The sequence below is a fragment of the Alexandromys fortis genome, unplaced genomic scaffold, assembly GCF_014885135.2.
Source record: "Alexandromys fortis isolate MF-2015 unplaced genomic scaffold, M_Fortis_MF-2015_v1.1 scaffold_369, whole genome shotgun sequence".
NCBI classification, from domain to species: Eukaryota; Metazoa; Chordata; class Mammalia; order Rodentia; family Cricetidae; genus Alexandromys; species Alexandromys fortis.
This window is the reverse complement of record NW_026068250.1, coordinates 397,476-410,624: the sequence shown is the minus strand read 5'-3', so window position 1 is coordinate 410,624 and position 13,149 is coordinate 397,476. Positions and strand designations below refer to the sequence as shown.

At 41.5% G+C, this 13,149-nt stretch overlaps 1 protein-coding gene across 2 annotated transcripts in view; it reads right to left on the bottom strand.

Moving 5' to 3' along the window:
* Positions 1–11,208, bottom strand: part of Ipp (intracisternal A particle-promoted polypeptide) — a 40,623-nt gene extending 29,415 nt beyond the window's left edge. The window contains exons 1-3 of one of the 2 annotated variants that reach the window (XM_050131397.1): positions 11,113–11,208; positions 7,617–7,958; positions 4,055–4,486 (exon numbers count right to left, since the gene is read on the bottom strand). In XM_050131397.1, the coding sequence (XP_049987354.1) occupies positions 4,055–4,486; positions 7,617–7,908 (724 nt within the window). In that variant the 5' untranslated portion in view covers positions 7,909–7,958; positions 11,113–11,208. The other variant, XM_050131396.1, reaches the window with a different exon arrangement.
* Positions 11,209–13,149: the final 1,941 nt, after the last annotated feature.

The following is a 13,149-nucleotide window of genomic DNA, read 5'->3' as shown; positions in this document are numbered from 1 at the left end:
TTTTGGTTTTTTGAGACAGAGTTTCTCTGTAGCTTTGGAGCCTGTCCTGGAACTAGCTCTTGTAGACCAGGCTGGTCTCAAACTCACAGAGATCCACCTGCCTCTGCCTCCCTAGTGCTGGGATTAAAGGCGTGTGCCACCACCGCCCGGCACCCCCCAAACTTTTCATTGATTAGCTGGGCATGGTGGCACCCACACACACCCACACATACCCACACACACCCACACGTGAGGCAGGTTCAAAAAAGATGACTCCCAAATGATATTTAAAAGTATTAAGAAATTGCACACAAAATACTTCCCCAAAGTGAAGGAAAATTAAACTTATTTTGTTTGTTTTTGAAGAAGTTTCTGTTTGAGGCAGGACCATACTTCTTAGTCCAGGCTGGCTAGAACTCACTAAGTAGTCTAGACTGGCCTCAAATTGGCAGTTGATTGTTCTGTCTTTGCCATCTGTGTACTGGGGTTACACAATGCACCCCCACACTCACAAGAACTTTAAAAAAGAAAGAAAATATGGTAGAATCTAATAAAAAACAACAAAGTTCAAAACAAAACAACAATAATAACAGCAAGAACAGTGCAAGAATTCTTAAGGCATTCAACCAGAAAAAAAAATCATTGAAAACAAAAACAAACTGTCTTACAGGTTGGCGAGAAGGCTGAGTGCGTCACAGCATTTACCACCAAGTCTGAAGAACCCAAGTTCAATCCTTGAGACCCACAAGGTAGAAGAAAAGAATCCACACCTACAAGTTGTCCTCTGACCTTCACGTGCGTTCTCATAACCCAAGGCCAACCCTACAAAATAACATAATCCGCCCCCCAAAAAACCTATGCCTTACCAAATTCAAGAAGAACAGAAATATCATCATAACTAAGTAATATTATACTAACCTAAATTTAATTTTAAGAAGCAACACCCAGGAATTTTCAAATGGAAAGGATTCAGGAACTAAAAAAGTCATGTTTGCCAGGCAGTGGTGGCACACACCCTTAATCCTAGCACTTGGGAGGCAGAGGTAGGCAGATCTTGGAGTTTGAGGCCAGCCTGACCTACAGCACAAGTTCCAGGATAGGCTCTGATGCTATACAGAAAAACCCTGTCTTGAAACAAAAAACCAACCATGTTCTTCTAGAAAAAAAAAGGTGTAGTGGTGTATGCTTTTAATTCAAGCGTTCAGGAGGCTGAGGCAGGTGGATCTCTGTGAGTTAGAGGCCAGCCTGGTCTACAAAGAAAATTCCAGGACAATCAAAGTTCCATAGAAAGACCCTATCTCAAAAAAACAAGCTAAAACAAAAGAAAGAAGTACGTGATAAAATTCGATCAAAAGACAAAGTAAAACATATAAGAAAGTCCAGCCAACCTATGGAGCTCAACAGTTAAGAACACTTAAAGTTTTTGCAGAAGACTAAGTTCAGTTCTTAGAGCCCAGAGTGGGGCTCATCTGTAACTCCAGTTTCAGAGAATCTGACCCCTCCTCTTTTTGCCTCCTTAGGCACCAGGCATACACATGCTACACAGACAAAATACCCATACACAAAAATTTAAATGATAAAAAGTAATGTTTAATCTGGCCAACCCAAACAATGAATAAAAAAGGAAAATATGGTAATGGAAATACCATACTAGAAGCTGAATATGGTGTTCTGTGCCTGTAATCCAGCACCTAAGAGATGGAGTCAGGAGGAACAGAGTGTGAGATCATTCTTCACTATATATTGAGTTAATGACCAACATGAGCTCCATGTGATCCTGTCTTAAACACACAAACCATAACTGATAATGGTCATCATCAAAATCATCTGAATAAAGAGATAAAGGCAAAGAGCCAAGGGACTCAGGATTGCAAACATAAAAATAAATGATGCCTATAAACCTTGAGCGCCTTGACAGAAAAATAGATGGAAAGAAAAAAATGCTAAGTGCCCAATTTTTCTTAGCAGAGAGTTGTTATTGTTTAAAATTAAAACTATAATTTTTGTTTGTTTGTTTTTCGAGACAGGATTTCTCTGTGTTGCCCTGGCTGTCCTAGAACTCGCTCTGTAGTCTGGACTGGCCTCCAATGATCCATCTACCTCTGCCTCCCGAGAGCTGAAATTAAAAGTATGTGCCAAACCTAAAGTGTTGTTATTGTTTTAAGACAGTCTTGCATTATATCCCATTCCAGACTGTAACTTGCTATGTCATTCAGTCTGACCTCAAATGGCAATCCTGTGTCAGCCCAAGTGCTAGGTGTCAAACTGGTTATCCATGTGTGACTGACTCTATCATTAGGTGGTGATCTTTGCTGTACTATGGACTGAACCCTTGCTTTTCCATATACTCCATCACTGAACTACAGTCAAAGACCAGCTGTTAAGTTATTGCAGTTTTTAAAGATTTATTTCATTTTTAATCATGTGTGTGTGTGTTACCTTTCTACTCCTGTACTTCAGAACCAGAAACCCCACCAGGAAAATTGGGAGTTTCAGCCAGCCTAGACTACACATTAAAATGAAAAATCCCCAACAACTAAAAAACAAAGAAGAAAATACAACCTGAAAATGATTCAAAGTTTACACAAAAGTCATAATACAATATCAATATAAAACTCAAGTTAAGCCGGGTGGTGGTGGGGCAGACCTTTAATCCCAGCACTCAGGAGGCAGAGGCAGGCAGATCTCTGTGAGTTAGAGGCCAGCCTGGTCTACAGAGTGAGTTCCAGGACAGCCAGGGTTACATAATGAGACGCTGTTTTGAGAAAACAACAACAAAAGAACAACAAAAGAAATCAAACAAACCTCAAGTTATAGCTATAGGACTTGCAGCCATGTATCAAGTTTTGATTTTGTTTGTGGTATATAAAAGGATGGCTTCTTTGTTGATGTATTATCTATTAATTAATTAATTTTATTCATTTATTTATTGGAGTCACGAACTTGCCAGATAGCCCAAGTTAGGCTGGAACTTGCTATGTAAACCAAATCTCTCAACACAATCTGGCCTCAAACACAATCTCTCAGCTTCCCAAGAGGAGGGCATGGGGTGAGTGGGTGTGCCACAGGCCTGTGATACCACACAAGATTATATATTTTTATGTAGTATGTATGTATGTATGTATGTATGTATGTATGTATGTATGTATTTAATATGCACGGATTCTTTTCCTGCGTATATATCTGTGCACCACTTACATACCTGGTGCCCAAGGATGCCAGATGAGATTCTCTGGAACTAGAGTTACAGATGTTGTGAGTCACACCATTTGTGTTCTGGGAATCAAATCTGCTCTTAACCACTGAACCAGCTCTCTAGGGAGCCCCAGCCTCATCACTAACCTCTGTAGCTACAGATACTAAGTTTTGGTGAATATTTTAAAATTATAATAGGAAACTTCTTTTAAGGAAGGAAGGATTTATTTTGGCTCACAATTTGAGGGTGCAGAGTGGCGTGGCACTGAGGCATAGTGGCAGCAGTGTGAGGGTGGTCATTCTGCCTCTTCAATTATTAAGCAAAGAATGCTGGGCAGTGGTGGCACAAGCCTTTAATCCCAGCACTCGGAAGGCAGAGGCAGGGGATCTCTGTGTCTATAGAGCTAGTTCCAGGAAAGGTTCCAAAGATATAGAGAAATCCTGTCTTGAAGAAACCAAACAACAGAAACAAACAAAAAAAAAAAAACAAAAATTAAACAAACATATAAAAAAAAGAAAAGAAGCCAGATGGTGGTGGCTCACGCCTTTAATCCCAGCACTTGGGAGGCAGAGGCAGGCGGATCTCTGTGAGTTCGAGACCAGCCTGGTCTACATGAGCTAGTTCCAGGACAGGCTCCAAAGCTACAGAGAAACCCTGTCTCGAAAAACCCAAAAAAAAAAAAAAATAAAAAAAAGCCAGGTGGTGGTGGCACACACCTTGAATTCCAGCATTTTCAAGGCAGAGACAAGCAGATCTCCATGAGCTTGAGGCCAATCTGGTTTACAATCAAGGCTACACAGAGAAACCCTGTCTTAAACACACACACACACAAAGAAAATTTTAGAAATCAACGAATCTTACATATAGTAAAAGAGTTACCTTCTATGTACTTTAAAAGCCTCTGAGATGGTAATAAAGGGAATCGAATTGGATCTAACACTTCTACCACATGTTTTCTTCTCTTTCCCAGGTCTTTCAGAATCCACTGCATTGCAGCTAAGAAGACTTGGTATTCATCTTCAATACTAAGTTCCTCACTTCGTAAAATTTTGATTAGCTGATCTTTCGTAAGTGCCAGGAACTCTTCTCCACTATGAACCTCCAAGAAATGGACATGAATATAGTTTTCTGTAAATTCCAAAAGATCATGGCAGGCAATTTGCTCAGAGAACTGGAAGAGTCCAATGCAGTTCTGTGGATCAATTTGTCCTTTTAGAAAGTCACAGCAAAGATTGACAACTTCAGTCAACTGTAGCATGTCTGCTGCAACAATCAACTCCTGAACATTATTCACAGCTATGTTCACTAGTCCTAAGGAAATAGGAAGATAAAACAGTCAATAAGTCAAAACAAACATTTGGCTTAATATTTTACTTCACTTCAATAATAGTTTAATTTTCACAGAGTAGAAATTAAATAAACAGGATATATGAGAAAAATACAAAATTTAAATGCCAATGATATTTAACATTCATGGAACAACTAGGTCAGTGTGGTAGTTCATGTCTTTATTCTACCAGCACTTGAGAGGCAGAGACAGGATCTCAGTGAGTTCAAGGCCAGCTTGATACTACAAAGTGAGTTCTAGGACAGTCAGTGTTACAAAATGAGACCCCATATCAAACAAAACAAAACACAATCCAACAATATTTATGGAACAACTATACTAAACCATTCACAGTTTTAGTCGCTTTATATTCATTTAACCTTCACTGTAATCCTAGCTAGTAGACATAAATTTTATTATTGGATTAAGTAAACAGACTTAGGAAGTTTAAATCGCTCTTCTGCAAATTGTATGACAGAAAGGCTGGAGAGGTGGCTAAGCAGAAGAGCATTTGCTGGTCTTGTAGAGGACTCAGGGTTCGGTTCCTAGCAACTACAAGACAACTCACGGTGACCTGTAACTCCAGTTCCCACAGCCAAATCCCTGTCTGGCTACTAAAGGTACTGCATACATGTGATGCGCACACATACATGCAGGAAAAACGCATACACAGAACAGAAAAATGAATAACTCTTCAAAAATTTTTTGAAAAAAGTATATGACTAAGCAGATATGACTGACATTAAAACCAATCCTTTGTTTGTTTGCTGAGACTAAGTCTCACTATATGGAGCAAACTGGCTTCCAACTTCCAATCTTTTCTCTGCACCCAGGGTGCTGGGATTAAAAAAGTTCACGCTACATCCAGGTAAAATTCATACTTTCAACACAGATTATATGCAATTAACAAATTTATTGAGGTACTGCGGAGAGGGAAGAAAGCAGGTTTACTATACTCACTTATGATAAAATGTCATACAATGTTAAGTTTTTAAATATAAGGCATAATAAAGACTCTATAACACATGAGAAGCTACTAAATATTTGGATTTCTTCCCCTAAAGACTCCATGTTAAGTTGGGGGCATAGTCCCCAGCCCCTAGCATCTGTCCCAGCCTACCTGACCTGGGAGTTGCTTTGGTCTGGACTCCAAATACCAGCATGCCAGGTCCTGACCCTCCAGGACCACTCCCACAGAATATTTATGTGAACTCCCAAAAGAGGAACTTATCCCTTTTATAACAGTCACTGCATTGAACTATATGTCCCAGCACTTGGGAGGCCATCCTGGTCTACAAATCAAGTTTCAGTACAGCTAGGCTGTTACACAGAGAAACCCTGTCTTGGGCAGGAGGGAGATTATATATATTAAAGTTTGTGTAGGCATGACTTGCCTTCTCTATGCCCAATGATCTAATCAAACCAGATGCTCAAAAAGTTATTTATGAGTAAAAAGCCAGTGATTAAAGTAACAGGAAAAATAATGAATACAAATTGAGATTTAAAAGTATAGGATCATATGATTAGCAGGGGGAGACACACACATAATGGCTGCAGAATAAATTTTATTACTGATTTCTGAAAATTTCCAAGAAAAAAAATATATATTTTTTGATTTTCGAGACAGGGTTTCTCCATACCTTTTGGTTCCTGTCCTGGAACAGCTCTTGTAGACCAGGCTGGCCTCGAACTCACAGAGATCCGCCTGCCTCTGCCTTCTGAGTGCTGAGATTAAAGGCGTGCGCCACCACCACCAGGCATAATTTTGTATTTTCTCAAATATAAATAGTGTGCATTTAAAAATGTTTATTTTATGTATATGTGTGTTAGTATATGTTTTACACCATGAACATACAGGAGCTAGAACTACAGTGGGTGCTGGGAACCAAACCTGGATCCTCTGAAAGAAGAGTCAGTATTCCGAACCACAGAGCCATTTCCAGCCTCAAATACCATGCACTTAAAAACCAAAACACTTGGGGCTGGAGAGATGGCTCAGTGGTTAAGAGCATTGCTTGCTCTTCCAAAGGTCCGATGGTCTGGTGCCCTCTTCTGGCCTGCAGACATACATGCATACAGAATATTGTATAATAAATAAATAAATAAATAAATAAATAAATAAATAAATAAATAAATAAATAAAGTATTGATAAAAAAAACCCAAAACACTTTATTGGGTCATGTAAATATTTCTCCCAAGTAGTTTCTTTTTTAATTTTTTTAAATTATCCTTCACCTCTTCCGTGTGTGTGTGTGTGTGTGTGTGTGTGTGTGTGTGTTTGTGTGTGTGTGTGTGTTTAAGACTGAACTCAGGTCAAGAGGCTTGATAGTAAGGTAGCAAGCACCTTTACCCACTGAGCCATCTCACTTGAGCCTTCTACATAATTTCTTAAAGAGAACTAGTATATTCTCAAAACTAGAACAAATAAAGTAATTGTTTCCATTTTTTTCTAACTATAAAAGTAATTAAGGGCTGGAGAGATGACTCAAAAGTTAAATGCTCCTGCACTTCCTGAGGACACGTCTTCCCAGCACACACAGTGTAATTCCAATTCTAGGAGATCCAATGCCCTCTTCTGATCTTCACACAGATAACTCCATGCAAGTGGTTCACTTACACACAGGTAGGCAAAACAGTCACATAAAATAAAAGTAAAGGGCTGGAGAGATGGCTCAGTGGTTAAGAGCACTGCCTGCTCTTCCCAAAGGTCCTGAGTTCAATTCCCAGCAACCACATGGTGGCTCACAACCATCTATAATGGGGTCTGGTGCCCTCTTCTGGCCTGCAGGCATACACATAGACAGAATATTGTATACATAATAAATAAATAAATATTTAAAAAAATAAATAAAAGTAAATACACTTTAAGCTGGGTGGTGGTGGTGCACACCTTTAATCCCAGCACCCAGGAGGTAGCAACAGGCAGATTTGGGTGAGTTTGAGGACAGACTGACTGATCTACAAAATGAGTTCCAGGGCAGCCAGGGCTATACAAAGAAACCCTGTCTTGAACACCAAAAACAAAAACAATATTTACAAATAAAGAAATGTCTACAAGTTACTTTGGTCATGGTATTTCATCACAGCAAGAGGAAAGTGCTTCATAGATATACCTGTGTAAATGAAGTCTAGAAGTAACTGAAAGATTCCAGCTTCAACTCCTAGAATCTGTACAACGTCTCTTGAGGACTCTTTCATTCCTCCAGCGAACAAAGCTGCGAAGTATGGACTGCTCGCAGCCAGAACCAGCCGGTGAACGTGAAAGGTTTCCTTCCCGACCTGCAACTGTACATCACAGAAACGCTGGCCATTTCTCATTTTGTTGATTTGGGCCAAGATGAGCTGGGCATGTTTATCAGAGGAAAATGAGCTATCGCCAGCCTTGGCACACTCGTCCTTAGACATGGTGACCACAAGTTAATTAAAGAGACTCTTGCCCATTATTTGCTTCTACCCTGAGAAATAAAACACAAAGATCAAACATATCTTTTGGTTAATATATTTTCTATTCCCATATAGATGAAACATTCTCTATCATTTAATTAGGATCGTAAAACACATACCAAACAAATAAGAGCTATACCGTATGGTATGACTTCTAAGATGCTTTTTGGTAATGGAATGTGTACACCAAAGGACGCTTCACAGAAGAAAGAAGCACTAAATTGGGCACTAAAAGATAAATAGAAGTAAGGTATGAAGAACAGTCATAAACCCCTCCTTGGGTAAAGAAAGGAAGGTGCAAAGGCAAAACTTTTATCACGACAGTCAGGAAGTAGACATCCTAGGCAGGATGAACTTCTAAAAATCAACTGTGACCAGCCCACATGTCTGCTTAAAATCTTTCAGTCTGCATGCTTCCCTCAACATAGAAAGCCTTTGGGGATCCTGGTTATAACCCAAGACTGTTCAAATATAACTTTTCCAGACAACATTTTTCTGTTTCTGTCCTTTAGACTTGGTGATCATCCTAACCTACCTATGTTATAGCTTATATTACACTCAACCTTGTTAGATATCCCTGCCATCTTAATCCCGACTTACACACATTCACAAATACACCAATTTCTTGAAAGATTGTCCCTTCAGGACAGGAACTGGCTTCTATCGCTATAGGATCAGTCTCCAACATATATCAGCATTTCAAATGTTTGTGAAATAAAAAAAAAAAAGGCTTGGGTTTTTGTTTTGTGAGACAAGGGTCTCAAACTTGTAATGACCCTCCTTCCCTGACACCCTAGTGCTGGGATTGCAGGCATGTGCTGTGATATGTGACTCAATTGTTAGCTTCTGCACAAATTATGGCAACTGTAGTTTTGGTTCTGTTTCTTTAAGACAGGGTCTCACCATATAGCCTTGGCCAGACTGGAACTTACTATGTAGACTACCCTCAAACTCAAAACAATCCATCTGCTTCTGCCTTCTGAGTGCTGGGAGTAAAGGTCTATGCCACCATACCTTATCCTCAATTGTAATTATTATGATATCTAAGAGATGAAAAGAAAAAGATAATCTCTGAGGTCACAGAAAAGGAAACTATCAGACTTTCCTCAGCATCAGTATATCGGCAGTCTCATGTTTATTTAGTCTAAGCCTAGGGTTGTTCCTACCATATCATACTGCATAGAAATTATCAGACCAAGTTGTAGAGAATGGAACCCAAGTACAGAAACTTGAACCTAAATCTTTATAGGTTTAACAAAATAAACATGTCAATAGTCATTTCGGAACTCTTGGGTTCTTCAAGTAGGCGTGAAGTAGGAGATAACAAAAATCCAATTCTATTATTATTATTATTATTTTGGTTTTTCGAGACAGGGTTTCTCTGTGGTTTTGGAGCCTGTCCTGAAACTAGCTCTTGTAGACCAGGCTGGTCTCGAACTCACAAGAGATCCACCTGCCTCTGCCTCCCGAGTGCTGGAATTAAAGGCGTGCGCCACCACTGCCCGGCTTCTTATTTTTTATGTCACCAACAAAAATTGCAGATAAGCAACATTATAGACTGCAACGAGAATCAAAGGGATAAATTTAAGTTACTGAATAAATCATGAATTCTTACAACATAAGATGGGCAGATATAGCAGAAGAACTGTTTAAGGTGATCAAGGTCTTGAACTTTGGCATGAAGAAAAATTAGTAATAAAATTAACAGAACTGTTGTAAGCTAGCATTTAAAAAAATTGTTCATGGGGCTGGAGAGATGCTCAGAGGCTGAAAGCACTGGCTGCTTTTCCAGAGGACCTGGGTTCAATTCCCAGTAACCACATGGCAGCTCACAACTGTCTGTAACTCCAGTTCCAGGGCTTCTGACACCCTCACACAGACATACCTGTAGGCAAAACACCACTGACACAGAATAAAGCAAACGAAAAACTAGTTCACAATATAGAACTCTTGTCAAAATTATCAGTAAAAACAGGCTGGGGCTGGGTGTGGTGCAGAGGCCGGCAGATCTTAGTTCCAGGCCAGCCAAGACTAGTGAGACTTTGTCTTAATAAAAATAAAACTGATACTCATGGCTATCCAGAAACTTTGAAAGGCTTGAAGGGAGTCACTAAAATTTCACTTCAGCATGTCCACGATGCCAACATCGTACAAGCAATTCTATTTCCCTCCACGTAGAAATTCGACCTGTATGGATCTCTGTGAATTCAAGGCTCTAAAGCTACAGAAAAACCCTGTCTCGAAAAACCAAAAAGAAAAAGAAATTCGACCTGTAGATGTTACTAAACATAGTTTGGCTATCAGGCTTGTTTGTGCTTTTTTTTTTTTTTTCCCCCCTGGTAGAAGATTTTGAACCCCTGAGGCGTGATGCCAGGTTTCCTATGTTTCTCTCTTACTGAAGGTATCAAAACACAGCCACTAAGTCAAAATAGCTCCTGTTACAAGAAACAGTTTACTAAATATCACTCTGGCAGTAGAGCCGAATGTTTGCGGCCACCCTCCTGAGTAAATGCTGATTCCATCCCACTGCCAGTGAAGTGCCTCATCCCAAAATGTAGCAGGGAAATGATTGTCCATAACAGGAAAGGCATAGTTCTGAGAGAGTGCCTAGGGAATCTAAGGCCTATGTCTCAACAGGTCCAACTTGAAAAGCCGTTTATTAGCCAACGATGGACAGGCCACGATCAGGGTAACCAAAGAGGACTTATGTTTTGGTGGCCTCGATTTCCCTCTCAACAGCATCTGAAAGTTGATTCAGTAAGGAGGCCAGAACTCCAGCTGAGCATCAAAACTGATGACTCTTTGCGGTGACTGAGTGGGAGGCTGTAGCTAGCTTTCTCCCGCAGCTGATCGACACTAAAGGCAGAAAATCAACTCGATGCTATCGACGGCGCAGGCAAGTAAGGAACTCGGGCCACAAAGCCGGCAGGCAATCAGGGACCGGGCCGGCTTTGGGTTTCCCAGTGGGGGTGGGGAGAGCAGAGAACGCTGCGGCGACGGCGACATCACTTGGGCGGTCAGAGGGCCTCCGGCGGTGGCAGGAGAAAAGCCGAGGAAAAGTGCGTTCCAAAGCACCAGTCACTGGCATCTTCCCTGTCAGGGAGCCGGACACGAGGACGCTCCCAAACCCGTGAGAAACACACACCGGACGCAGGCCCCGCTTACCCGCCGCGTCCCTTCCCGCAGGCGCCCTCAGAGCCTCTGCGCGCGCAGTCGCGGGTGGCAGCGGAGGGGGCGGGGACAGTTCGCAGTGACCGGCGGCGTGACCGCTGAAGGCGCAGCCTCTCTGCGCGGGGCGGGGCCTTCTACTGCGCGTGCTCCGCTTCTGGGCCCGCCTCCTCACAGCCGCGGGCGCTGGAGACCTGAGAAGTCGCTCGCTGGCTGCAGTCGGGACTTCTGGAAGCCCCCGTCTATCCTTGGGTTCTCAGGGTGCGCTCCCCTGGGCCGCTTTATGTACATTTTCTGTTCTTGATGTGTCCCGGGCCAGCCACCGATGTCAGCGTTGAGGATTCTCTACCCGTTTATTGGCTCTTCTGGAACTTGTTTTGTAGACCAGGCCGGCCTCGAACTCACAGAAATCCGCCCGAATGCTGGGACTAAAGGCGTGCGCCACCACTGCCAGGCCCCGAACTATTTTTGAAGATTTTAATTTTAAGTGTGTTTAATTTTAAACTTAACTGTAGGTTTGTGCATGTAAATGCAATACCCATGGAGGTCAGAAGAGGGCCGCAGATCCCCTGATGCTGGAGTTACAAGCTGGGAACAACTCAATTTAAGTGAAGTGGACTCTGTCTGGAGTTGTGGCACAGGCATATAATCCCAGCACTCAGGAGGATTTCTGTGAATTGGAGGCTGGTCCAGTCTACATAGTGAGTTCCAGGACAACTAGGACTATGTGGAGAGACCCTTTCTCAAAAATAACAGGTATAACACAGAGAGAGAAATGCTTTCTTAGACATTGTGCCATCTTCTCTCCAACCCTCAAACTTCTTATTTTTAAGTCCTGACCTACCGCACAAATATTTTACATTGTATATACAGATGTATAAGCTAAAACAAATTGTTCACAAAACTATGTTTACATTTATCCCACAGGTTTTCAATTTCTGCTTTGCATTTCATTATGAAAAATGCAAAAAAAAAATCTGCAAAAAGTTGAAAAATCTTGTTGAGGACATAGAAAAAGTAAAAGGAGCCGGGCGGTGGTGGCGCACGTCTTTTATCATAGCCCCCTGGAGGCAGGGGCAGGCGGATCTCTTGAGTTCGAAGCCAGCTTGGTCTATAGAGCAAGTTCCAAGACAGCCAGGAATATACAGAGAAATCCTGTCTCGAAACCTTTCCCCCCAAACTCGAAATTACCAAATTTTCAGGAAAATGGGTAGACTTAAATATATAATAGTAAGCAAAGTCACACAATCTCAGAAAGGAAAGGCCCATGTTTTCCCTCATATGCAGGATCTAGTCAGTAATATACCTCAGATGCAAACCGCTGTACATACATACGGCACAGTGTAAATAGGACATAGAAAGAAGAACAAGAAAGGCTACATATCGGGGAGCAGAAAGACCTGAACGGACATGAGTTATGAAAGGGGATATAAAACTAGGTTGGGTTTTTTTTCTGATTCTAATTTGAGTTGGATTTTTTTTTTTTCATTTTTGGTGGTTGCTGAGAGCAGAAAAATATATTCTATAGAGAAAGTGTAGAATCCAATATGAAATTCCACAGCTGCAGAATAGCTACTCTAACTGTATAGAAGTCGCTGAGATGTTAGACTTTGGGTCTGGCTAATTTTAATGTATGATGTTTATTCTATTTAGAAAGCTTGTTTTTATAATAAAGTTTATAATTTTGTAAAAAACAATGAAGACTGGACTGAGCTCCCAAGGTCCCAATGAGGAGCGGATGGAGGGAGAACACGAGCAAGGATGTCAGGACCACGAGGGGTGCACGTGGGGGGTGATCTATTGGAAGCTCACCAAGGCCAGCTGGACTGTGACTGAAAAAGCATGGGATTAAACCGGACTCTCTGATCAAGGCGAACAATGAGGGCTGATGAGAAGCCAAGGGGTTTTGATCCTACTTCATGTTCCGGCTTGGTGGGAGCCTAGCCAGTTTGGACGTTCACCTTCCTGGACATGGACGGAGGGGGGAGGACCTTGGACTTTCCACAGGGCAGGGAACCCTGACTGCTCTTTGGA